This window comes from Tinamus guttatus, unplaced genomic scaffold (assembly GCF_059628265.1).
Source record: "Tinamus guttatus ecotype Peru unplaced genomic scaffold, ASM5962826v1 Tinamus_guttatus_pri_ptg000330l, whole genome shotgun sequence".
In the NCBI taxonomy this organism is placed as follows: domain Eukaryota; kingdom Metazoa; phylum Chordata; class Aves; order Tinamiformes; family Tinamidae; genus Tinamus; species Tinamus guttatus.
This window is the reverse complement of record NW_028288864.1, coordinates 211756-238944: the sequence shown is the minus strand read 5'-3', so window position 1 is coordinate 238944 and position 27189 is coordinate 211756. Positions and strand designations below refer to the sequence as shown.

The window sequence follows — 27189 nt, the reverse complement described above, 5'->3', positions numbered from 1 at the left end:
ATCTGACAGGAATGAGCTAAACCTCCTGCTGCACCTGCACCCGGGTAACTGTGCTTCACTGTTATGGAAATATCTCACAAACTGAACTGACCACTCAGCCCAGGAAATCCTTGATCATATTTAATCCCAAAATTATATGTGACCTGGCAGTGGCTAAATCTAATGTGGAATTCAGATCACTAACAGCGATTAAGGAACATTCGCACTAAATAATATTTGACACTTACTTACAGTTGTCATAAAACTCATTGTGCCTTTCAGCAAGAAATTACAATGTAATCATGAAAATAAATGCAAAAGCTAAAAGATAGTCTGATTCCGTATTTTTCTAATCAGTATTTCCGATACAGTCTCTCCTGTAAACACTTAAAATTATAAAGAATAGATTGCTTTAGAAACACTCCAAAGCAACAACAACAACAAAAAAAAGTGGTATCTTCTACTCCTGACCAGGAAGCTTTCCAGCACCTCTTGAGATTGATTGACAGGGAATAGGACGCCAAAAGGCAGAAAAGCAACCCTGGATGAGGATGTTCTGACTGGGAGCTCAGCAGCAAAGCTAAGGTCTTCCCCACTCCTTGTTTCTTAATTTCTTCTTTGGATTTTCCCAGGGATTGTTTTAGATACTTGTTGAACAAATTCAACCTAGTTTACAAAGAGGAATGATAACAACACATAGCTTAATACTGCTTGATTCTAACCTTTTTCTTTTTGGTGGCAAGCCTGCTTTTTTAAAGAGTATGAGCTCTTCTGAGGATGAACCTGGCAAGCAGTGCCAGTGCTCTGGCAAACAAAAAGAGTAAGCTACTTTTTAGAGAAATAGAGCTTGCCAGTAAGAATTACTTCAAATAATTCAAGTAATTCAAAGTAATTCAAGTAATTCTTCAAATCGGTGGTGTAAGATGACCACGTGCTACAGCATTTGAGCACAATATGGTTTTCAGAGGGAGCAAGAGAGGGTCTGTAGCTTGAAACCCTAGCAAATGAGGGAGCGCTCAGACTGCTTCCCACATCCCCCGTAGAAATTGGTTGATTCTTTTCTTTTCTGGATGCTGGTCAGGTTCAGTTTTTAAGATTTTGTATCATTATAAAACTGGACTAAAATGCTGATGAGTCTGACTGACCTTATTTTTAAATTGAAAACTCTGTGACTGCAGCAGAAAATAAATCTCTTGGGCCAGATGTTCTCTGGTGTAAATGAGTGATTTACACCACCAGAACAAGTCCCAGGGGAAAATCCAGTCAAATCTGTTTAAAACCCAGTGTAGACTGGTACCAAATACAACCAGAATTTCTTCTAGCACATATATTTCAGATTGCTCTTAACCCGATTACTTCTAAAGGTCATAATCAGATTATGTTAAAAAATCCTTATTACTTACACAGAATAAATGGATTACATGAACAATCTGATTACTTCACTTCAGACGAAGTTAAGTGGATTACCTTGCCGGAAAGTATTTACTAATATTCAAAATCCGAATGTGCTTAAAAAGAATCAGATTCTGAATCTCTGCCCAGATTACATTTTTAGACATATTTTTTAGGATTACTGTTAAAAATCTAACTCTATCTGTAACTATTCCCCTGCAAAAATGGGATTATATTTAAAAACCTCAATGTTACAAACCAGTGAGGTGCCAGGAGGAAAAAATTGAGACAAAATTTTACTATTCCAAAATAAAACCTCATTGTATTTCTAATCTGATTATGTTTGATTAGGGCAGTTTAATGTTAAGGTGTGTTGCCTTGAACACTATTTGTATTTTCAGAATTCAGTGGTACTTGCCTTTCTTGGGTATCTGTAGGGTGCCCTAACTTTTTTTCCACAATTCTGTAGTTGGAAAATTATTTTTTGCACCTTTCCGTTGTAAGGTGGAGCTGCTTTTCCTAATGCACGGGGTTTAATTTGCATCCTTGCAAGAGCTGCACATACAACACCCTGTAAAAGAAAACTGAGTTTATGAGATCTGTTGTTCTATACAAATGGACAATTTTGCAGCTCACTCTCCAGATAACCTTTAGAGAAGTAAAAGATAATTCATTTAAAAACATGCTCTCTCGCTGTGATTTTAAAGCCAAGCACTTGTTCCTCTAATGATAACCAGCACAGCTGGGAGAAATCCATGCAATAACATTGACTTACATCAGTTAGAGAGCTTACTCTGTGGGAAAAATCCTGTTTTCATTCAAAGTGTTGTTTCAGTGTTGAATCAAATGGGCTTGACATACTTCTGATTTACATTTGCTTTATACTAATTTGTCTCCATTTACTTCTCAGAAATGTCCTCCAATTTACACCAGCATGGGAGCAGTGGCAGAACACTGCTCCTGGCTATGGTGCCATTAATGTGAGCATTTCAAACTGGAAATAGATATTTCTTGGAGAGAGACTAACAAATTCACAAACTCTGATTTATGGCACTTGAGGTTTCTCCTTGTCTATATCACTGAAGTGGCTCCAGGGAACAACGCGACAGGATCAGTCTGAATTCAAATTTTGTTCCAGCCAACTTCTGCTCTAGATACTGCTAGGGAGGCAGCTGTAAGCCACACGCTGCCTGTGAATGACTGCAAATACACTGGATCAGTCTGGCCGCACCCTTCATAGGGATCTAGCCCTGCTTTATTTTTCCATCCTGCCATCCCGCTGGGGTGGTTTGATTTCCCTCCACTCATGCAGTGGTGCAGGCTCTTGATTTTCTAAGTTCATTTATGACGGGGGAAAAAAAAAAGAAATAATTGTGTTAGAATCACTGACAATCAGTCCAGAAGGAAACAATATGGTTTGAATCTAGGGCGGAGAGGTGGAATAGCTAAAATCTGGTAAGTGCATGCTGCAACATCATGCACTAAAATAATTGCCCCACACAACTTTGTGATGGGAAAAGTAGACAGAGTCTGGGGATTAAAAAAGAACAGTTACATTTGCTGTGAACTTAAACTGCTTATCATGTACAAGGCAGTGAGGCCAACTGTACCACATCCCAGCTTTGACCTATCGTGAGCAAATATCAGACCGGTTCCCCCTGCACAGACTCGCTCACACACAATTTGAACACAGCTAAGGTACACACATGCTGCCCCAAGCAGACAGACCTTGTTTGACAAGGGGACCTACCTGTCCCAGAGTAAATGAAAATATGAGAGAAAAGCTTGTGAGATGGTGCTCGAAGGTAATTTTCTCTTGACTTGTAGGACTGTAGAGGAATCTACCAGCAAATAAGCAATTGCTGGAGACTGGTGCTCTGCCACACACAGTGCAAGCTCAGACACCAATGGTGAATTCTGGTTAGCGGCTTAAATCCAGAACTGCAACTCGAGGGCCAAAATTGGCAAATTACCTCTTCTCTAATTGATCTTTTCTGTAATGAATACCCCTCCTACATGGAATTGCCTAAAGCGATTCTGTTTAGAAACTGTGTTCACGATAGTTTTTATAGGCAGACTGTTGGACTCAGATCAAGAATTAGCTTAATTGGTTTAACAGCAGCAACCTGAAATATCTTGTGAATAACTAAAACCAAACTCACCTCCTGACTGCTCTCTTTTACGTTATTCTATTTTTTTTCAGTGAGGGAAAGGAGATGAAGTTGTAGATCACTTATAAAATGCTCCTGCTCAGTCGACTGGCTAAAATAACGCTGCAAAAGTCACAAAAAACACCAGCCAGCAAATCTGCAAAACTAAGTACCAAGAATAATGTGGAAATTCATTACAGATTTCTAGACATAAAATTAAATATTAACTTTCTTACCAGTGCAAGTACACCAATTTTACGTGCCAAAACACACACACAGTGTACTACATTTACACACATTGTCAATACTATATGCATGTACTGCAAGTATAAAATGTGTGTATATGTGCAATATTATAAATCATGTAATAATCAATTGTAACAACATCATACATGAAGAAGTTATTCCTCATATAAGTCTAATTCTCTCTTTTTTTTTTTTTTGGAACAATTCTGGAAATTAACAGTGAAATGTACAGCAGGATTGCAACTGCAGGATGTGGAATGAATGACTTGGCAAGTTACTTGACTTCGAACTCAACCTATTCACACAAAAACACATGTAACCCAAGCACAATGTAAACCCAGTTTGGGTCAGTAAGCACTGACCACAACAAGCTGAAGGTCTAGAGCAAATCAGCCGAATTGACCACAAAGGAATTTTGAAAGTCAGAAGTCTCGATCACACCAAAATCATTAGTAAACATCCTGTCTTCTGTGTGGTGCAGTTTCATTCAGAGCTTTTCTTACACTTTTCACTTTCCCAGCTCTGGAATTAGCTGCTTGATTCTATGCCCCTCAAACTGCCCAACTTAACTGTCTAACTGGCTAACTGCAAGGCCAGGGATAGGTGCCAGAGGATATGAATCCCAGGCCATACTCTTTTTGTGTCTGGCTGAGTGCACAACTGTAAAACACTTGGCTAAAGCTAAGTAGAAAGACCTAGAAGATGTAAAGAGCCCTGGTGATGCCCCAGAGTACATGACTTCTAAACGAAACAGAACTGCGTACAGAGAAGGGCTTAACGCTGACACAAGTCACAGCTACAGAAAAGGCATTCAAGAAACTTCAGGGCAAAGATGAGTGATAATTTGATCACTGTTTTTGTAATTCAGTAATCCACGTGCCTAAAAAATGAAAGTGTTTTGAAATCTCTGTGAAATGCTAAGAAGCATGAATAAAAATGAAGACCATCAAAAAAGGGGAATGAAGTAAATATTGCATTTATTGACAATCATTTCATTTCATCAGTCAGTAGTACAGAAGTTATTTCTTTGGCATAACCAAAGTGTTTAATCTCAACAAATAAAATGTTTTCTCAAAAGTGGTATTCTTCAAATCTCACTCTGATAGTAGCAGACAGGGAACTCCAGGCAGCAGATACAGTTGCAAAAGACTTTTTTCCTGCCCAAAGATGCTGCTATCTCTAGCTATGTTTTGTTTTATGAGTGGGATTGCTGAATTTTTGTCAACTAATGAAAATTCACCTCAGAAAATGAAATCTTCGAGTAAACAAAATTTTAAAAAGAATGAGGATGAACAGCTAAGAACTAATATAACCTTAAAACAAGGTACACTATTGCATGTGCAACAGTGACAAGCAAAACTAGTGTACAGTACAGGCTTCTTCATAAACTTAAACATTAAATAGAGACATGATCATCCAAATGAGATTACAACAGTTTGTTCACCGGTTTCACCGCTATCTGAATGATGCAGTTATATCAGAGAAATTTTTATGGTGTTAACTGAACGAAAGAAGCTCTATTCATTTCCAAACAATTTTATACCCGTCCCCACTCTTTGTCCCTCAACTCGTTCCTCTTGATCTTCCCAGTGACTGTCTTTGGCAGTTGTTCGACAAATTCCACCTACATGAAAAAAGACAGAAAACAATGGAGCAAATTCTCTACAGAATCAGTTTCAGTTGGTTTTGCAAGATTGGCTCTCAGCACACACACTCTGTCAGTAAGAACTGTTTGCCTAAAGGATCATGTGCAAGCCAAATCAAGGCAAAACAATGTGCAGTTTGTGAAGCAATGTTTATGGCTGCCTAGATAGCCAAACTGTGTAGCTGCCTCCCTGGCTCCCCTAACTAAACTGGGTCCTGGAGTAGAAGGATGAAGAGCCATGGGATATTAGAGGACAGAAATGAATGGAAAGGGAAGGAGGGATGTTACTAGGACAAAGTCTGTAACGATCTTTAGTTCCCTTAGATCTACACAAGTGAACCTCTGCTAATAGCTCCTTTCTTGTAGAGCCAGAATTTGAGAAACACCACGTATATACACCTGTATTCTTTTCATTTATTTACTGTGATGACCAGTGCATAATCATTATACAGATTCAGTCAGGTACTTCCACTAAAGCCACTTGAGCCACTCAACTAGTTTCTGCTTGGTTAAAGATGAAGTAAAAGATTGAAAATTTGATCCTGATGAAGAACAGAGAAGATCTAACTAGCACATCATACTCAGCCTAGAAATATATGAAAGTTTTAAACAAATGACTTAATTCTAAATTAAAAAGCAAACAAAACCATAAACTAATGATATTTAGGTAAGATTTTCCAGTCGGTATTATACCTGAATCTTGACCATTGTCTCTTTCAGATTACTCATAGAAATCAAACTAGTAATTCTCCTGATATTTATGGATACATGCCCTGTGTTTAAATTTTTACTCAGAAGCATTTACCTTTCTGGGATACTTGTATGGAGCAGTAGTTTTCTTGACATGCTCCTGTAATTCACGGGCTAAACTCTCCAGGTCATCACATGTAAAGCCAGAAGATAGGACCACAAATGCTTTCACAACCTACAAGATAAAAGCAAAAAAAGTGATCCGACATCAACCTTTTTAAAGAGCTCTTAAGAGTTTTTGAGATACACTGTTTACCAGTGAGTAGTATGGCTCTGAGTCATGACATGCAAAAGGAAGGAACAAATCCTGTACGAAGTGGCTGTGCCCAACTTTATGCACATGAAATAGTTGAAAGCTCAATTTTCTAACTCTCATTTCACAGCAACAGAATTTGCTTTTTCCTCTCCCAGGGCATCTAGAATAGGAAACTAACAGGTGACTCTGCAGAGTCTCCCTGAAGTGTAGGGATATTTTATTTCTCTGACATTTACACTGGGGACAACAGGCCTACATTATCTTGGAGCAGGACGGTATTGCTAGTCATGAAATGTTTTATCCTGACAGAAATGATCATGCACTAGGCTGCCGCAGGTCCTGTCGAAGCACCGGACAGTCGCTCACACATTTACACAAACTCTAATGCTGGATCAGTTATTGTATAACTTTGGTTACACTGAGACAGCTAGGAAAGACAATCTCAATGCACAGGTAAGTGCTTAATAACAAGAAATTCCGATGAGAGAAAAGCATCTGTCACTGTAATGTTCTCCATAGAAAAAAAACCCTTGGGGGACTAAGAAGAGAAGGGCATGTAAATGGGAAAGGTTTTTACTCATCACACCAAGTAGGATTATCCATGGTGACATAACTGCCTCATACTCGTACATTATTCAATAAAGCAGGAACTGCCTTATAAAGTTACATATTTACACGAGCATATTGCTTCTCCAACTGCTGTTCAGCATCATTACCTCTCCCCGGAGGGGATCTGGGCTGCTGACAACAGCTGTTTCAGCTACTGCTGGGTGCTCTATCAGGGCACTCTCTACTTCAAATGGCCCAATGCGATACCTAGGTAAGAAGAGAATTACGAAAGATTTGGTTTTATGAAAAGTAGTATAAACAAAATTTTTAATTGCTGTTTTTTTGTTGTTTGTTTTTTGCAAAACAACATTACAGAATCTTTAGGAAGAATGGAAATGTGTTAAAAAGCAGGAGCATGTAATGATGGTCATGTGACGCAGGACTCTGGGGCACTGCCTACATTTCCATCTTTCTCCGTTCCTTGGCAGCTCCTGCCTGTGCCTGCATCTTCCTCATAGTTGAGCCTGTAGTACCAGCTGATGCCATGTTGAACATCATGTCATATAAGGGCTTAATTGTGCCAAATACTATATAGGATGTGTAAACATTTAAAGACATTCAAAATAAAATGTTTCAAGGTTCTTTAACTTGGGCAGAAATGACCTTGAATTTTAGTTTTAAAAAACAAAAGAAAACAAGCAAACAAAAACTCCAGATATACAAAACCCCACAAACTAAACTATTATCCCTTCTTTACCACAGAAACCTTCACTCTCTTTTTAAACAAATGAGACGTTGAAGGGAAACAGGTGTGCTGGTACACCACTGACATGAGCAGATATTCCTAAGTCACAGGCCAGTGTATTCACCACAGGACCATCATATCAGAAACTTGCCAGGAGCACATGTAGGTTTATAAAACAACAGATTTAGAAAAGAAGCATGCAAACTGACCCCGCAGAAATGATGATATCATCGTCTCTTCCAACAAACCAAAAATATCCATCTTCATCTACAGTCCCTTTGTCCCCAGTGAGATAAAAATCCCCACGTTCACTTGCTGCCGTTTTCTCAGGGTTATCCTTGAAGTGATTTACAAATAGGATTTTAAAATTTGAGTATGTGCTTGCTATACATTTTGCTATGATATACACAATGTTAAATTCATTGGAAGTTAATTTTTAATTCAAAGATCTTCAATAGTTGTGCTGACATTGCTACATAAGACAATAAAACATCTTTTTAAAAAAGCATTTTGTTTGACTGCTGGCTGTTTAAAATGGCCCAGTTTTCCTGCCTGGGTTGAACTAAAGTCTGGATCTACATTTTCCCACTCTATTCTGAAATTAATCTAAGACTCTCTCTAGCCAGATTACCATGGTAGTTTATGAATCAAATACAGGCTAGCAAACCTGGAAATTGGAGAAAAATACAGAGCCTTTGTAACCACTACGGAATTGGAGAGATTTTGGGGTGATTAGGTGTGTTTGTGTGGGGAAGGATAAAACAAACTCCTTACTACATATTTAGAGAAGAAACCAAGTGGTCTTATAGGTTTGCTTCTGACAGCAATTTCGCCCTCTTGTCCTGGAGGCAGAATATTAGCATTTTTATCTATGATCTAGAATGAAAAACATTTATTTTACTCTAAGAAAAACAAAAACAAAGAAATAAAACAACAACAAAAAACTAACCACCTATGAAAAACATCTAAACAGCAGCCAACAAACTACGTTAACAAACCTGAACATCATAAAAGGAAGCTGCTTTTCCCATTGATCCAGGTTTAACCTTCATTCCTTTAGAAACACAACAGATTACTCCCTGCAAAAAATCACAATGAAAACGAAGTGTTAGCTACAGTAAACAAGTAAACTAGAGTTGCATTGAATTCATTAAATGTATTCTCTCAGATACTTCTGAAGTGAGGAATTAAGATCCACAGGATCCGGTATGTTTGTGCCATATGGTACAAATAAGCAAGATAAAAAACTCCCCAAAACTCTGATCCACTCCTTCTACAGAATTCAAGACTCCTGCTAGCCAATCTTTTTCCTTAGACTAGACTATGTCTATACCCTCATCTATCACAGTTGCTTAGATTGTACTTAAAAATATTTACAGAAAAATCAGAGTACTTCCTCTCCCAACCACCCATGTTTCTGAAAGGTTTTGTAAGAAAAGCCATGTAAGTCGGTTCCTTCAGTGATCATCTGTGAAGGAGGCTACTGTGACTTTCACAGAAACATGAAGGAAGAAAAGGAAGAAAACAAACATTAAAACCCAATAAAGCAAAAAGAAATTTCAATGATCTAACAGAATATTGATCCTATAAATGTACCGTTTCAGTCTGGCCATATATTTCATGGATGTCCAGTCCTGTCTTGCTTTTCCACTGCTCCATGACTTCTGGGTTGACTGGCTCCCCACCACTGGCACAGTGCTTCAGGTTCATGAATTTGTAGCTTAAGAGGGAGCAGAAAACCAAGAGGGCAACCTGAATCTACCAGTGGACACAGGGACCTGCTTAGTTTCCAGGTGTCTCTGTTAGCAAAATGGCATGCAAGTATAAACAAACGATACTGGAGTGCTGGTTCCTGGGACAGCTATCCTCATGGAGCGTGGAAAACAGAGTGTTCATATTACTTTGGCTCCTCATACAGCAAAGATGTTAGTCTGGGCTCAACATTATGTGCACTAGCAATAACAGTCAAAGAGTGAAGCACACATGAAACCCAAAGAAAAACTTTTGCTGGAGTCAGCTGGGATGTAAACACATGCTTACAATCAACCACCCAGAGATTTGCTGAGCCAGAGCCTTGACTGATGACCTTTGGCAACAGCCCAAACAAAAACGTGTGAAAGGGGAGGAATAAGCAGCAGTTGAGTCAGAGGATGATGTACAACAGCCACATGAAGTTACACACTGAAAGAACCAAGTTCCCCTGCGCATGACCAAGAAACTCTGTAAAATCCATGCATTTTCTGTGACTGTCTTTTCATGAAGTATATTTTAAACTAAATTACTGTCCCATTTGGGATCAAACAGTTAGATCTGGGAGATGATTAAAGTATAGTTAAAGTAATTAAATGTTAGTAAACCATTTCTTGACATACCTGGAGAAATCATTCTGCACCAGCATGCGAAACAATGTTGGAGCACCAACCAGAGTGTCCACAGGGTATCTAGAGAGAGTCTAGTGAGTTGAATAACAAGATAGACACGTGAAGTTAATAAAAATCACCACAAGGAAGTATAGTAAGCCAGCAATGTAGGGGGCTTTTTCCATACATTTAGGATGGTGGATGATTCAATCCGTGGGAGGCGGTGTATAAAGACACATGATCCAAAAACCCAGGGATCAAAAACAGATGTCACTGCAGTTAGTATCCAGCCTGTGTCTGCTGTGTTCCATATTACGTCTGAGGGAGTCAAATCCAACCAGTACCTAATACAGCAGAAAACAAATTAACATTAACATAAAACGTTATTAACATAAAAAACACATACACAATCCCAAGATTTTTAACCAGGTGTGTGGGCAATGGGCAACCTCAATAAATTCTTCTTATGAGCTAGCTATTGGGGAAAGGAACACCTATGGCTTAAGTACCTGTATACACATGCATAAATAAATATGACACCAGTCATAATACAGGGTAGAGGAAGGGAAAAAGAGGAGTCTGAATTCCAATGAAAGACGTTTTATTAGGAAGAAAGATAAGGCTGAAGCAGCAGCAGGCAAGGATGCTGTGTTGCACATCAGGTATTTCACCATGACTTATAAGGGCTGCTGAGACACCAGGGTGATCTGTGAAATCAATATTAACTCTGCTTCTTTACAGCTACATGTCACAAAGTGTTCTGCAGCCTAAACAGCATGATACCTCTTGGTGCTGTGCTCTAGACTACTCCCAGCTGATGGCTGTCCCTTGAACCACTTAAGGAAAGGTCCGGAGACATTTACTGAAAAAAACGAAAATACAGGGACTGATCCCACTCTCCCCTGCAGCTTCTGATCTGATGTTGGAGGGAGCAGGACTGGAACCATACATCAATTATTTCTTATTTAGTACTTTTTAATCAGCTCTACTGTGCAGCTCACATTAACACGTGTTCAACCAGGCCCAAAACCTTTCATACCTTTCACTTAACAGGGGTCTAAAACCAAGACTACCCTGGGAATGTTCAGCCATCTTTGGAGAACCTGTGGTTCCACTGGTAAAGAAGATACAGACAGGGTCTTGAATGCTTGTTTTGACACAGGAATGATCATCAGGCTGGCTCCTTTAAAACACAGAATGCAATCACCATCTCAATAGTTACTTCACAAAGACTTCAGAGCGCAACTATGAATTACATGTTGTAGAACTCCCACCCTATATAAGCTTTACAGAGGCTTTTGACCAAATGAGACTAAAATAACATAGAGTTACACTTTACTCTCATATAAATTTCCTCTTAGAAAAAAATAGGATAGAAACTTCCTGGTATAAGACCACTATTACTAAGCAACCTTAATGTGGAAACAGCAGCCAGGCAGTTGCAATTAACATTACAAAGGCTTAATGGTGGAATTTGGTAGATATCTATAATCAGTGAATACTGGTAAATGAGCACGTGTAGTGAAACTCTAATTTCTTCATCACAACCACAGTGTCACTAATGCATACTTACTTGCACAAGTCAGTGAAGTTGAGCCATCCCTCCCTGCTGCCTTGGGACACAATTAGCTTGTTTTTCAGAAACTGACACTCAGATGCTACTGAGTCCACTGCAGGAGCCAGCATGTCATTGGTGATGATGCAGGTGGCCTTTGAAGCCTGGAGTCGATATAATATGTCTTTGGCTGTTAATTGGGATATTCCTGGAATTAAGACAATTCCTGGAAGAGCAATGAATTTATTTTGGGATGGCAGTTTTAAAATACAGTCCTTTTCTAAGAGAAAAAACTCAGTTAATTATTCCCAAACAGGCCTCTGAGATGAATCTGCCCTCACATTCCCAGGCAAACAGTTACAATGAGGGTAATGCAGCTGGCTCTGTGCTCTCCTGGAGGGAACGAAATGCAGACGTAGCTGATGAACTCCATGGCCTTCTGTCAGCTCCATGCTTGCTCCAGCTTTAAGCTCCATGCTTAAAGGACACCTGTCCTTTAGCACCTAGTGCAAATCCATTAGGACTGCCTGCGTATTTGGTAGCTAAGCCAATTACTAGGGTATTAATTTACATTATTTTTTATCATATACCACAGATACTCGATTGTCTCAATCTACTTGCAGTATGAAACACTTCTCCAAAGCTCAGATATGCTCGCTGACCTGTTCGCATGCAAGCCACGTTCACCAGCCACCATTCTGGGATCCGTGGCAGGATCACAATAATTCTGTCTCCCTTTTGCATCCCGCATACTTTAGTCAGTACATTGGCCACCTTCCGAGACAAGAAGCCCAGCTCTTCAAAGCTCCACTTCACTTCTTCTCCTTTTCCATCTATCCACCAATAGGCAGGGTTTGATGGTCTCTTCCCAGCCTACAAAACACAAGGATTCAAAACAAAAACAATTTGTTCAAAGATAAAGAAATTATAAAACACAAGTATCTGCAGATTATGAAAGATCCATATAACTCACAACTTACATATATGCTCTTACTTTTCCTCTGTCCTTCATGGGTGTGGGACTTACTATGGCTATGCATCAAGTTCAGACATTTCCAATAAAATCACCCTTTCGAGACCCTAGGTCTTTACCTGCCCATTTACCCTCTGGACTCAATTCCTAGTCCAGACTTATTTCAGGAGCATCAATGCTCCTATATTGTTAAATATTTCACCTAATATCCCTGATATCCTGGACACAGTTGTGGAATGCCAATACACAGCAATAGCACAGGTGGAAGGCAAAAGAACAGGAAGATGCAGCATCACAAGGCTCTTTCTATCCTGACAGGCTAGGAAGAGGGGGACTAATCGAGGAAAAGGATATTTTTACAATAAGGCAGAAAACGGTGAGATTTTGTATAACTTTCTAATGTAAATTGCTTTTAGTAACTGATTTTTTAATAACAAATCTGAAATGATTTAAAGTATCTCATCTGCACAACAGAGATCACCTACCTTTTCAATCTCAGACCATTTGTCCAGTACATCACTTGCAAAGTTAAAGTACTTTGGAATTTCTTGTTCACCCCGCCTGACAGACTCATACTGTGAATATAAATCAGAGGCAAGCAACCTTGGGTGATCACGGAAAGCTCTACGATGAAACTTCAAAGAAGACAAGGATTTTAGAGCTTGTAATTTAAAAAATATCTTCATGGCAGCAGAGGATGCACATGCAGATGCTGTACACAATATAAGGAAACTGTTGCTGTGAAACCTGGAACAAAAATAATGAAAAAGAGAAGACAATCATTATCCTGAAATTTTCCACTCAAAGAAAGAAAGATGATCCAGATATGAAAACATTACTTATTAACTGAAGTCACTTAAGCTAAACATGGCAAAGCTGATGTTTCTAACCATTCAATTAAATGGAAAGCTCCCCATCCTGCTTTTCCATATTTTGCACTACCAGCTTTTTAAGGACTTAATCTAGTGAACTGACTGGGTATCTTGTCTGTACCTCAGCAGATCCTCACGGATTCATGATGTGTTCCCTGGAGCTGCTAGTTGTCCACAACTCATTCGTCAAACACAAGACCAGATGAGTTGTCTGTAAGAAGTTTACATGTTCTCAGACCAAAACACTAGTAGTTGATTCTCTATTTTACTTCCATCTCACGGAGCTGGAGGAAGTTTTCAAGCCACTACAGTCCAGTTTTTCACTGCTTTAGCTTGATCATTGGCCGATTTACCCATTTACTACATATATCCCAAGATCCTATACTTCAGTACTTCCATCACAGGGGTTCCCAAATTTGATGTACACTTCCACATTTGTTCACTGTAAATGCCATCTTCCATCTATACTCACCATACTATTCCTAAATGCTCTAAAGCTCTGTTATTTTCTTTCCCTTTCAATACTACTTCCATTATCTCTTGTTTTTATTTTATTTTTAAAATTTATTTTCAGCAATCTGCAAGCTTGTTTCATTATCTTGCCAAATCAAGATTTTAATGCTACTTAGCACCTTCTGGTAAATGTCCATGAGCATTATAAAGCACGGAACAAAACCCGGTTCCTCTCTGGATGACCATGTGATGAGAGCAGGAGCCAGCACAATCGTGGAGGCTCCTCTATTGATTTTTTAACCATTAAGTACTAGCAACTAGGATCAATGCAAGGTCGAGTGAGTGACTGTTGATATACAAATTTAATTTTCTCTCCTGTTCCCACAAAGGATGAAGCTATCTTCAAGCTAGGAAAAAAATGACCCTTACAGGTATACTCTTATTTTTTTGACATGTGGAACATCTCTGGCATGAGTAAACTTGCAGAGAGAGTTAATTTTGCCCTTTGTCCCTGTCTTTTAAGCTTTGTATTCAGCATTGTACTTACCCTTGTCCTGCATCTTCAACCATAACCGCTTACTCTCACATCTCTGATGTGGTTCATGCCCAAGCCCTTTACCCTGGGACCGACTCCATTCCCCAAGCTCCTGGTGGCACTCTGCCCACAGGAGACCAAGGGCAGCCAGGCTAAACTGGCCAATTCCCCAACGGTGAGAGCCAAGATGACCTCAGGGTTTGCCTTATATAACTGAAATGTTAGTTCATGGCACTGTGATCATTATTTTATCCAGCTTAGCCATTCTACATCACATTTTTGACCTTGTTACTTTTAGGAGACTTCCGCAAATGAAACTCCTGCTGCGGAACAGACCAGATCCTTCACAAACCCGAACGTGCCTTATTTTCTCACACCATCTGTCTGGTTGATACAGGGAATGGATGGCAAAATTGATTAAAACCCAGTGCATGTGCCTTCGGATAACTACAGTACATACACTGGAGGGATCATGACACCAGGTATATGACAGCCATGCCATCCACTTTAGAATCAGGTTATAGAGCAGAAAATTAAGAATTTAGATTGTACTTACATTTTAAATCAAAACTCTACTAAGAAAGAAGCTGGTGGAACATTAATCTAAAACGGTTTTAATGCTGAAGAGAGGTCTTTTCAACGTTCATTTTTGGTATAGAATTTTTTGGAGAATATTTAACTTCTTTCTATGTAATATTCGAACTGAAATATACATTTGTTTCTTCTTAAAGGAAAAAAAAAAGGCAGACCCAGAGAGGAGATTAAGAATATTCAAGAACAGTACAGAAGACTGGAAACAGTATTCAAGATCTGCAAAAGGAAAACATTCGAAATTCTGTATTCCCCCGGGGGCCACAAAAACATATTTACAACATTGAAGAGAAAGCGCCTTCAAGAGCTTTAACAGTTTTTCACCTCCAAACTTAAAAGTGAAAATGAAATAAGAAAGTTAAGTTAAAAAGCCAGTAATGGCAAAGTCCTTGGAATACTGCAAGAATCAGAAATGATTATTCCCTATTTAGTACCACCTGCTTCTTCTCAATGACACTGAGACAAACGATACATTTTCCTGACCTGGTTGCTGCGGACAGCACAGACTGAGAGCTGCCGGGGTCCTTCACTGGTTCATTCAGCTTTCAGGATGTGTTTCCCAGAAGTATTGCAGAGACTAGTTTTTGTTTGGAGAGGTGAAATCTGGACACCCAGTCTAAGAGTATTTGTAGAGAAGCTCTTTCTGCTTTATCATTTGCTTCTTTTGAAGTGAGGAGAACAAAACATTGCATTAAACAAACCAAGCATTACAGTATCTTTTCTTGTAATCATTTACGCTGCTGTAAAGTGTGTACAGTTTGTACCTTAACCCAAAGCACTTTGTCTCTTTTCTTCCGTTTTAACCATTTAATTAGATTATAAATTCATCAAAGTAGTAGTCTGAAAAATATGTCTTTCACCTTCCACCCAAAAGGACTTTGAGAATGTTTCAGTGGCAGCTTTTGAAGGGAGAATACCACATCATCATTGCTGATACCAATTACAAGACAGAGACTTCTATGATTTCTCATTTAATTTATTTATAATTTTAAAAAAGTTGTAGTTAGGCATTTTTAAAAGAAAGCTATTTATATTAATTCTAGTAAAAAAAATGCAAACCCTTATACATTACCAAATCTCATAATTTCTCTCCCTCATTCTTCTTAATTATTTGCATTCCATTCTTTCTAAAAAATTATAAACTGATAGCAAAAGTGGTCCTAAAATTACACATCCTGTTATAGTCATGATGGAATTATTTTTCAACGTATATGAAAGTCATGAGTGTGATCTCCTTTCTTTGATTTTTTGGTAACTTGTTCTCCCATATATTCTCTTAGTACTCTGGGTAATCATAACATGCCAAGTCCAAATGCTGTGCCATAGCTGGTATGGATGGTAGAAATTTTATCCTCATTTTCTGAGTCATGTTATGCTCTTCCCCACTCTTTATTCTTTAGAATCTTCCTCTGAATTTTCCCAGCAACAGTCTTCGGCAGAGCCTGAACGAATTCAATCTGAATGACAAAAATGATCACTTTTAGTCAAATACATTCCAAATAATCTCTGAGATGCAAGGAAAGACCCACATGCCTTATGGCTATATTAGAAAGGTGGGAAGGTGTACAACCTGGGTTGGGACAGGGAAATTTCTTATTTTATATTTCAATCAGACCGCATAGCTAGCTGTAGGGACAAGAACCACAATCCCAAAGAGGCCACTGCTTAAACTGTTGGGACAGGGCATCTTCTCTGATTATAACGGACGGATTCTACACCCTGATGCCAGTAGGAATTTCTCTCCTGGGACTCTGAACAGGACTCAAGAGAGCATTTGGAGAGAAGTGAATGCCCTATCTATTGGAGCCCCTTGAAAATCCTGGCAAAGAAAAATCACATCATCATTTGGGTAATGACCCTTTGGGTTCTTTGTAGTTCATAGAGTGAACCAAAGGCTACAGCTACGGACACATCTTTTACTTATCTTTATTCTATGTAACTATATTTGGAGTGTCTGTAAGAAAATAGTAAACCAAGAAGAGGAGGCAAGACAAAAAAAAATCAATTTCTGGCACAGTTAGAAGACGTGTTTTTATGGTGAAGTGGTGTACCTACCTTTCTTGGGTACTTGTAAGGAGCAGTCACATTTCTGACATGCTGCTGAAGATCACAAATTAGTTGTTCTGGATCATGTGATACAAAAGCAGGAGCCAAAACAACAAAGGCTTTGACTACCTGTGCCACAAAAGTTAAGGTTCTCTGTTACTTCCGGATGTGAGAATAAGCAATGTTTTTATTGCCACAATGCAATATCAAAATCCAGAAATGTGTAAATTGGAGCTTTTTCTTTAGTTCTCTCTACTAGCTGTTTGTCATTGAATGCAATATAAAGAAGGATATACTCTGAATTATGGGAGGGCAATGCTCAGTGTTTTGTTTTTAAGATCTTTCTTCTCTAATTTTAAACACCACTAAAGTTTAGAAAGGTTTCAGAATAGAAAAAAAAATCTGAAAATCTCACTCGAGAGCTCAAATAAATGTAACAAAGTTAAAAAACCTAAGAAAAAAAAAAGATACCCCCTGGATATCATTTCATATGCATATTGTCAAAAAGAGAGAAATAAAAACCTGAATACAATTTCTTGGACAAAAAGATGTCACAATTAATCTTAAAATGCAAATCTTTTTTTCTATATGGAACTTTGCAAACAGGGAAGTAATTCTGAAATTCTAAAATGTCTGGGCATGGATTTTATTGTTTAAACCTATTTTAATTTCAAAATCTGCAACATTTCAGGTAAGTCTAGTACACATGACACATGTCATATTTAGAATAAAATATCATTATTTTAACTTTTTATTTTCTTTTTTACCTCCCCTCGAATTGGATCAGGACTGCTGACAACAGCTGACTCGGAGACTGCAGGATGTTCTATTAATGCACTTTCAACTTCAAATGGACCAATACGATAGCTATAAGAAAACACAAATATGACAGTAGTAGCAGCCATTCAACTGAACTTTCCCAATTTCATATTGTGAGAAAACAGAACAACATTAACAGGAAAATGAGCAAATTTGAAAGCAACTGACTTACCCAGAGGAATTAATTATATCATCAGATCTTCCAACAAACCAGATATATCCTTCTTCATCCATAATTCCTCTGTCTCCAGTGATGTAAAAATTTCCACGCACAGTGGCAGCAGTTTTCTCTGGATTATCCTGACAACAGCCAAACAACATTTCAAAATATTTATTTAATTGTTAGTGAAATCTAATTCTCACTTAGTGGTGCTAAAAATGATCAAGACTGTATTTTATAGCTATTCTCAAAACTAGTATATTCAATGCTATCTTATGCACCTTTACCTAAAAAAAAACAGAACCACATTAATTAGCAGCTTTGCAGTGAAATATGTGAAGGCTGGAAAAGATGTGTATTCATGTTCAAAAGTAAAAAAGGTAGTACTCCATCAGAATGCCCATCTATCACAGCAAATTATTTAAGTGCATTATCTACTCTCTTTACATAAATGACTTATTATTGCAGGAGTCTCCATAATAACCTCCTGTCAGTGGGAACTTTTCACTTCTGACTTTCAAAACTAAAGTAGGTGATTTACAAGAAACACTTCATTAGCTACACTGATCTATCAGGTGCTAGATTGTACAACTCGACAATGGAGGACCTAATGAACAAAAGGGATTTCTTGTTTGTTTCTATTTTTACACAAAATCAATTTGTACCTATTGTGGATTGGGGATACTACACCGACTTAAAATACTGTGCAAGTTCAGAGGAGGATTAAGCACATGGGCAGGTTCCCTAATGGTTATCCAAGATGGTGGCTCAAGTGCAACAGATAAGAATATTTTTATAGTTGCCTGGTTCTATTTTTTCTTCCTTAAGGAAACTTAAGGTCCTTAACTTAAGGAAACAAAGGTCCACTGACCTTTGAGCTGAACCAGAACACACATTTCTTCTAGCCTGTTCCACATTCAGACTATTTGAATAGTCATTTTAGGTTATATATGCCACTACTGTAAAGCCAGTAGATTATCTAGATTTGAGGGTTTTGTGCTGTAGCTTGTTTTTGTATTGTACATACTGTGCACATCATCTATGAGATGTGTGATCACACAAAGACCTGCTCTAAAACCAGAGATATTGAAATGTGCAACTTTTAAAGATTTAGAAGATCAGTTTGTGCCCAAAAGTTTGTGATTCTCAATGCTTCAGAGTTGTATGAGGGGGAAAAAAAAGGATGCTGCTTCTGCTTTTCTGAGTATTTCTCTGAGCTCACAGTGTATTACAGCAGCCTTTATGGGGTTACTTTGTTTACCCCTATTCAAAAACAGGAATGGAATTGTTGGGGAGTGATGCACTGAACATAAAGCCATCCTACCTGTGCCAGGTACAGATCTGAAACAAGACATCTCCTGGTTCATGGTGGACCTTAGAGTTACAGCAGACAGACCGTCTGCTCTTGAAATAACAGCACAATGTTCTGTCCGGGCTCAAAGAGCCCAAGGAACCTAGTGAGACTCTGTGAACATGCTGAAAGAAATCCTGCTTGATAAGGATTCAGCAAAGTCAACAGAGCTTTGCACTAGGTCTCCCTTGAGATTCTCAAGAGGCACAGCCAAGCCAACTCAAACTTACCAGGTACTGAGAGAACAGGCAGAATGGTCGCCTAGGTTGGATTCGGATAGCAATGTCACCTTCTTCTCCTGCAGGGAGAATAGCCCCGTGGTCATCTACAATCTGCAGAAAGGACATATCACTACTATGATTATTGCTTGGATTAGCTCAGGAAGGGCCCTCTCTTACTCATACACCTACAACTGCAACTGAACTCAAAGATGTAATGTAGTGACATACCTGCACATCATAAGGGGGCAAGGCTTTTCCCAAAGAGCCAGGTTTAATTTTCATTCCTTTCACATTGGCACATATTGTTACCTGCATAATAAATGGCAATCTCTTTATTTATGCACCATCTTGTAAACTTTATCCTTGGTGTCGACTAGGCAAAGCAATTGCTCATGTCATGGTCCAACTGTGTCATGACAAGGACTAGATTTGGAGGTGAGAGAATACTTTAAATCTGACTTTTGGTAGCTCTGTTATGTTCAGTTACAGAGAAGTCTTGGACATGAGCTGATTTAATATTCATATTAGAACCTCTAATATAGAAAGATGCTGAAGGAATTTGCTATCAGGAATTTGCTATAAGTTATTTAATCAGAATTTGTATACAGTTTGTGCAGGGAGCTGAATTCTGTAGTCATAATATTTCCTATAAACCTTAAAAATGCAACTGGCTGATTTTGGAACTATATATAATAGGCTAATTTCAAAAATTGATGTAAATGATTCTCACCTTTTCCATTGATTTATCAAGCACTTTTTGTCTTTAGTATTGTTACCTTTGAAAGGGCTTATTGCAGGAATGAATACAAACATACTGTCTCAGTCTGGCCATAACCTTCATGGATATTCAGGCCTGTTTGGGTTTTCCACTGCTTTATCACTTCAGGATTGAGTGGTTCCCCTCCAGATACACAGTGTTTCAGACTCATAAACTTGTAGCTTAAGAGGCATAGAAAACAATGGTAATTTTCTTAACTTCTGTAACGCAGACTCTCTCAATTGTCAAAGGGTATTGGTTGCCTACAACTTCACAAGCTACTTTGGAAGTAACAATAATCATCCTGATACACAGTCCTGGATTATGCTCCTAGGTTGCTCATGCTACCACCAAGGGCAGGGTTGTTAATCGCTGGAGAAGCCTGGGCCAGGAAGTATAACATATTTTGTTGCAAACAGAGTCTTTTATTGGAAGAGATGACAAAAAAGTAGAGATTTGGACAAGCACATCAGATGCTGTAGAAAGCATTCTTTATGTGGCTACATGCCAACATCCAAGATTAAATAAGAAAACAAGAATTTTGTAGCAAAAAAGGAAGGGTGAAGGATCTGATAGCAGCAACATAGAGCCTGGGCTCAATACTAAAACAAGGTTCGTTTGTATCTAGGTGAAAGACTTGTGTGAGAATAAGTAGGACATTACTGAAGGTATGAAAACTGCTTGCAAATCATTTTGAGCATTTCTCCTGAGCTGAATATTTTATAGCGCAACAAGTGAGTGGGAACAGCCGCTAAATGGCTCTCAGCATGTGAAAAACCTGTAACAGTTCCACTGTACTCCAGTAATTCCCTGATCCAGTGATGCCTGAAGCCATTCCTAACTTGAAGCTAGCTGTGAACCTTAGTTCAGACAAAGTGAAACTTTAAAAAACTCATTTATTTCCATTTACTGTCTTTTCAAAGACTCATTCTTGAAGACTGAATGGCCTAAGGAATTATTCACACATTTCAGAATGCAGTCTTTGCCTTTGAGAGCAAATTTTTCTAATTAGCTTTCTCCTAAGGGTTGAAAAAAATACAGCAACATAAGGAACAAAAGATTCACAGCTGTCCCAGCATCATATCTCAGCCTCTCTGCTACCCCTGCAGTAGGCAGATGTGCAGTACCTGCTCAAACCGTGTTGCACCAGCATGCGGTAGGCCGTGGGGGCTGTGCAAAAGGTGGTGATGGGGTATCTTGAGAGAGTCTAGAAAACGAGAAAGTGGTTGAAAGGAAAAGGCATCTTGCAAACATGCAGGTAATTAACATGATTCAAATATTTCCAAAATGAAACCCGTAAAAATGCAACATGCATTCAATATTCACAGAGAATGACTGTGTTAATGAGAGATCCTGACTGTGTAGTGGTTCTATCAGTCAGTCCTGCTGCTATAGAAAAAACAAACAAACCCCAACACTTTCCCTCCACAAACACGGCTCATGAAGATGTACGACTACTGAGTGGTCACAGTGGTTCCTGGGGCAACTATGCCACAGACTCAATGCTAAGTGACAGCAGTGAACTAGAAATAAGCTTTTCCAGTTTTACTGGAAATATCTGGTTTCCCTCTCTACAGAAGAGATGGATGCTGAGGAGGACAGGGCAGCCGACTGGTTTTGAAAACCAAAAGACAGAAGGAACACACATGCTGGCAACTCATGGAAAATTCAGGTTAATAGGGCCCCAGTGCAGGTCTGTGTCACACACTGAGTACTGACCCACGTGCACATGAGCCCAAGCAGGCTGGCAGTTCCAGTACTCAGACTGAGCTCTAGGCTGAGTCAACCCTTCATCTTTCATAATCTCCCCCGCTTTGTAGCAGTGTCACACAGCCTAACCAGGAGGGAAATCACTTGTTCCTTTAGTCTGTTAGGCTTTAAAGGAAGGGAAAAGCACTTTAAAAGAAAGATATAGAAAGTACCATGAATGAAGCTACAAACAGCAGTGGATACATATGCATTGGAGTCCAGTTAGATGCTTCAGTTATGCAAAACGGAAATAAAACTCAACAGGATGAAATGTTATGCTTACATCTGCGACGATTTCTGGTTTAAACTGAGGCATATGGTGTATAAAGACACATGATCCGTTCATCCATGGAGCAAAAACACTGCTCCACGCTGACTTTACCCAACCTGTGTCAGAAGTATTCCACATTATATCTGAGGGAGTCAAGTCCATCCAGTACCTGATAGAGCAGAGAGGGGAGAGAAAAAAAAAAAAGATTCAGACAGTGAGAGAGATCTGAGCACAGGTCACAGTATAATTAAAGGAAAGTACAGGAGCCTTTCCTTAGAAGATATGGTGTCAGCAAACAAGGTCTTTACAAAGTCCAAAGTTCACAAGAGTTAAAGGGAATCTTAAACATTTTCTCATTTCCTTTCACAACCTCCTATTTAACACTTTCAATGTTTGCTTTACTTCTGAGTACTGCAAAACATCCATGGTTGGTATTACAGAATCTGCTTCCATTTCAAAAACGGAACATACCATGGGGGTAGGATTTCCCTACCTTGCAGATTATGAAGAACAGCTAAATCACAACTTATTTCTCTAAGAAACTAACTAAATTACTTCTGTTGATTCCATACTACTAAGCTTCAAATCAAAATGCCTTGGGAAATATATTTTCGGTTTTCATGATACGTCTCACTCCTTGGGAAGCACAAATCAGAGGAAAGGATATTCAGTGAAGGCAAAGCAATGCTAAGCCATAGATTGGATTCTATGAACTATGACTTTTAACAGATAAGGCTATGGTCCAAGGGGCTTTAGTTTTACAGAAATGTCCATGTAATAACGAAGATTTCAACTTTGTCTGGTTTTGCTACAGGTGGACTAATCCAACCGCTACTCTTCAGTCAGCCCTGTGAGCAATGGAACGACTGCTATGGCTGATACCTCAACAGCATCTATAAAAGCTTTTAGCAACCAATGTTTTTCAGAGAGGGGAAAGGTGAGGAAAAATTAAGATCCTGCACTCATGAAATATCTGCACTTATGGGAGTTTTTACTGTCACATTTTCATTTCATTGTGATCATGTCAATCAGGACACTGAGAGCAACTGTAAGTTATACCTGCCACTGACAGTAAATCCAATGCCATAACTGCTGTGCGACTGCACCACCATTTTTGGAGAGCCGGTACTCCCACTAGTAAAATAGATCAGCATTGGGTCTTGACTCCTTGTCTTGACACATTTATGGTTAGCAGATGTTACCCTTCAGAAGAGAAAGTATATGACAGTTACTATTTGAACATTTTCAGAAAGGAAGCACCATTTTTTGAGGTTTAGAAGATATAAAGAAAAATATTTGGTCCGAAATTATTTAGGTGCACAAAATTATGTAAATTCAAGTGATTTATGAGCAATCAAGACTGTCTGGGCTACCGAAATAATTAACACCCTATTAGCTGGGCACCGAGATTCAGCAATGGGTATCTATCTTCTGCATTAGGCTGCACTCTAGAAGACAGGCACAGAATGGCTGCTTGCAAGATTAGTACTCCGTGCACGTGCTTTGTGATCACAGTAGAAGCACTGAGATTTCAGAAGGTTACAGGCTGCTGAATAAGAAAAAGCTGGCAGACCCTGAACCTAGCTACGCTAAAGCGTGTTTGAAGGACTTGTAGTTAATATAGTGCTGACAATGAGTTGGCAGAGGGATGCAAAAGTTTCACTCATCTGTATTCTGGAAATGATCCCCAAAATAGAGGATTCCTCCAGAACTTAGTGATGTCACTTGATTGATACAGCATCTTTCATCTCACAGGGATGCTATTAAGACAGCTGATACTCACGCAAGGAGTTCTTTGAAGTTCAGCCACCCATCTCTGCTGTTTTTGGATACAATTAGTTTGCTTTTCAGAGACTGGCAGTCAGGCATGACAGATTCCACTGCAGGTGCCAGAGCATCACTGGTAACGATGCACTTGGCCTTTGAGGCCTGCAGCCGGTATAAAATGTCTTTGGCTGTTAATTGGGATGTTCCTGGAATGCAGACAATTCCTGGGAAAAAAGAAAAAGAAAAGAAGCAATTTAGAAAAATGACGATTCCTCCACTACGTTCATATGAGATGAACCCAGCCATACAAAAGTTGAGTTACCTGCCAAGAACTTATTTCTTGAAAAAGAGAAGTCATGTACGAAGGTAGAACTTGGGTAAATCTGAAGCCAAGGAATGACCTGGGACAGACCCAACTTTCCAAATCTTAGTAAATATTGAAAGCCCACAAAATCTGCACCACTAATACTGTAGTTTGTCTCAACCGTATTAAAAATATCTGCATCATCAGTAAGATTTAGATTTGAAGTGTTTTGCAGAACCTTCTTTATGATTCAAAACTCAGGAAGTCAGTAGTGAGATAATTATCTACTTAATTACTGAGTACATGAATGAGGTCAACATTTGGATTATATTTACATTTGGGATAAAGCTATTGTTCATTTTATTAGTGCTGTTCTAAATTATTATTTCAATCATCCTACACCTTCAGGGGTACCTATCAAGTTCTACAATTAGAAGTATGAGGCACTGAGATTCTGAGTAACAGGTCCGAGTCATGATGCAGGAAATCTTGGACAGATCAACAGAATGAAGATGTCCTCAGTCTCAGTTCTGTCCGTAACCTGCAAGAACCACAGAGCTGGTATGCGGGACAAAATCGACAGAATCACCTGGCCATGTCCCTCTTGAATTGTGGAATTGTTCCAGGAAATTTGTTCCAGCAAATATTTTGTTCAATCTAATTTCTACCAAAAATTCAACACAGTCAAATCCTCCTAACGTTTTCTTTCTGTTCAGGACATCAGTAAGGTTACTCACCTGTTCGCATACAGGCTATATTCAGCAGCCACCATTCAGGGACCCGAGGGAGAACTACTAAAACTTTGTCTCCTTTCTGCAAACCACATGCTTCAGAGAGTATATTAGCTGCCTTGCTGGACAGAAATCCTAGTTCTTCAAAGCTCCACTTCACCTCCTCTCCTTCATCCTTTACCCACCAAAAAGCTGGATTTGCTGGTCTTCTCCCATCCTAAAATACAAGATTAAAGGCAAATTAAAATAGAAAGTCAAACTTTAAAATGTTTAATACAACCCAAAACTAATTTCATCCTTTTCATCCTTATCAGGTAGTTATGCAGGTGACACCTGCATGTATAACAAAAAAAAAAAAAAAATTCTACTCTGCAGTTAATGCTATGCAGTATCCACCAGCAAAAGCGATTTATATAATCTGAGATTTCCAGGAAGCAAAACAAACTACCTTTTCCAGTTGTGCCCATTTATCCAAGACATCACTTGCAAAGTTGAAATATTCTGGTAGTTCCCTTTCACACTGGTTTATAGAATCGTAATATGAAATAAGTGGAGATGCAAGAAGCCTGTTGTATCTGTGCAATAATCTGCAAGGTGACCTGAGAATCCGCAAGCACTGGGGAATCCATAATTTAACAAATGTTCTCATGATAAATGTTTTAACAAGCAGTAGGAAAAAGATCAGATGAAGACTTACAGGGATCAGTCACCTGAAAAAAAATAAACAAACAAAACATTTAAAAAATGTTCACTTTTGGAAGCTGTCGAGTTTGTAATGTTGGATGAATTAATGCAAACCAACTTGAATAAACAGGTTGTTTTTGTCTCTCCCACTTCTCCACATGCTTTTATGCAACTTTTAAGAGTTCTGCCTCTCTTGGTAAAAAGATTGTAAACTTTTTTCCTGCATTATAATCTTTGTTGTCCAGTTTATCAGATGATGGATGCATCTTATCTCTAAGATTTCACTTGTGAGCCTGTCCCTAAATATATAGCTCTTGATTCCTGTAAGTTTTATCTTTTACTTAAACTGCTGAAAAAATAGTAATCGAATGACACATTACCATTACTCAGAAAGTGCACTGAGCTCAGGATACTTTGTTTACCACATTGATTTTAAATGATCCATGTAATTATACTAGCCATGTAATTATGCTATGTCTCAAATATACACTAGATGGCGATTCACCACACCATACACATACTGATGAATTCAGTTATTTACTTCCGTAAGAGTTCTATTTTTATTGGAGCATGAAATTAATACAAATTTTTATTTTGGAGGCCACTATATGATGACTTAAGAGGTTTTGTAGCGCTCTTTCAGTTTAGCTGTTTTTACATGAGTTTTTCACAAGCTCCTAATTTCCTCACCCTTAAAACAATCATTGTAGCAAAGATGATGCAACATAAAGCAAGTGAAGGTGAAATTTGGAAGACTTTCATTTGCTTTTCATTTCAGCAGAGGTGTGCAACTTTGAAAAAGCTGTGCATTGTAAAACACACTTGCAAAGAAAATTCTATCATTTCCAGTCTCTCCTGGTCTTGGCAACACAAAATACAGGAAGAAAAGGTAGATGCTACTACAGTTATTTAAAGTAGCACTCCAGAAGTCAAGAAAATCAGGTCTTCACTCCTAGATCCAGAATCTACTCTGGTGCGAGTCTAAAACCTGAAGGATCTATACTTTGTTAAATCCACGGGAACTTTTTCCTCGATGGAGCCAGCTTTTAAATCTTCCTGGGCCTTCTCCCTGTTTTGTAGGCAACAGTACGTACGCATCTCACAGGGATGCTATGCAGTTACTTTGACCTTTGTGTTATGTATTTCAAGTGTAGCTGGAGAGTGGCAGCCCAAAATGTTCAAATAAATAGTAAGAATTACCATTCTCTAAAATCTCTGTTTGTGAAGCAAATCAGAAATGGAAACGGAATTTGCTCACATAGGAAACACGTTCCATTA

At 38.7% G+C, this 27189-nt stretch overlaps 2 protein-coding genes across 2 annotated transcripts; both read right to left on the bottom strand.

Annotated features, from left to right (window-relative positions):
• Nucleotides 1-5239: 5239 nt before the first annotated feature.
• Nucleotides 5240-13313, bottom strand: LOC104575868 (acyl-coenzyme A synthetase ACSM4, mitochondrial). Its single transcript, XM_010223217.2, has 13 exons — nt 13086-13313; nt 12290-12500; nt 11646-11853; nt 11112-11255; nt 10260-10416; nt 10085-10164; nt 9309-9432; nt 8711-8791; nt 8487-8588; nt 7922-8049; nt 7135-7234; nt 6218-6337; nt 5240-5391 (listed from the first exon to the last, which is right to left on the bottom strand). Exons 1-13 carry the CDS (start codon nt 13284-13286, stop codon nt 5305-5307), a joined length of 1743 nt encoding a protein of 580 aa, XP_010221519.2. The 5' UTR covers nt 13287-13313; the 3' UTR covers nt 5240-5304.
• A 2693-nt stretch (nt 13314-16006) lies between these two features.
• LOC104575867 (acyl-coenzyme A synthetase ACSM3, mitochondrial) lies at nt 16007-25946 on the bottom strand. The gene is made up of 13 exons (XM_010223216.2): nt 25676-25946; nt 25234-25444; nt 24209-24416; nt 23485-23628; nt 22438-22594; nt 21533-21612; nt 20464-20587; nt 19877-19957; nt 19658-19759; nt 18089-18216; nt 17865-17964; nt 17107-17226; nt 16007-16508 (listed from the first exon to the last, which is right to left on the bottom strand). The coding sequence occupies exons 1-13, from the start codon at nt 25874-25876 to the stop codon at nt 16422-16424; spliced, it is 1743 nt and encodes a 580-aa protein (XP_010221518.2). The 5' UTR covers nt 25877-25946; the 3' UTR covers nt 16007-16421.
• Nucleotides 25947-27189: the final 1243 nt, after the last annotated feature.

Bases quoted from the DNA above. Each gene is read 5' to 3' on its own strand.
- LOC104575868 (XM_010223217.2), bottom strand. From the start codon at position 13,286: ATGAAGATATTTTTTAAATTACAAGCTCTAAAATCCTTGTCTTCTTTG. The intron at 8,792-9,308 runs GTACATTTATAG...GATTTTTTGCAG, and splicing joins TATATGGCCAGACTGAAACG to GGAGTAATCTGTTGTGTTTC. The intron at 8,050-8,486 runs GTAAGGAGTTTG...AATCACTTCAAG, and splicing joins GTTTCTTCTCTAAATATGTA to GATAACCCTGAGAAAACGGC.
- LOC104575867 (XM_010223216.2), bottom strand. From the start codon at position 25,876: ATGAGAACATTTGTTAAATTATGGATTCCCCAGTGCTTGCGGATTCTC. The intron at 19,760-19,876 runs GTATGTCACTAC...TCCTTTCTGCAG, and splicing joins TGCCCCCTTATGATGTGCAG to ATTGTAGATGACCACGGGGC. The intron at 17,227-17,864 runs GTAAAAAAGAAA...TTTGTGGCACAG, and splicing joins CTGATCCAATTCGAGGGGAG to GTAGTCAAAGCCTTTGTTGT.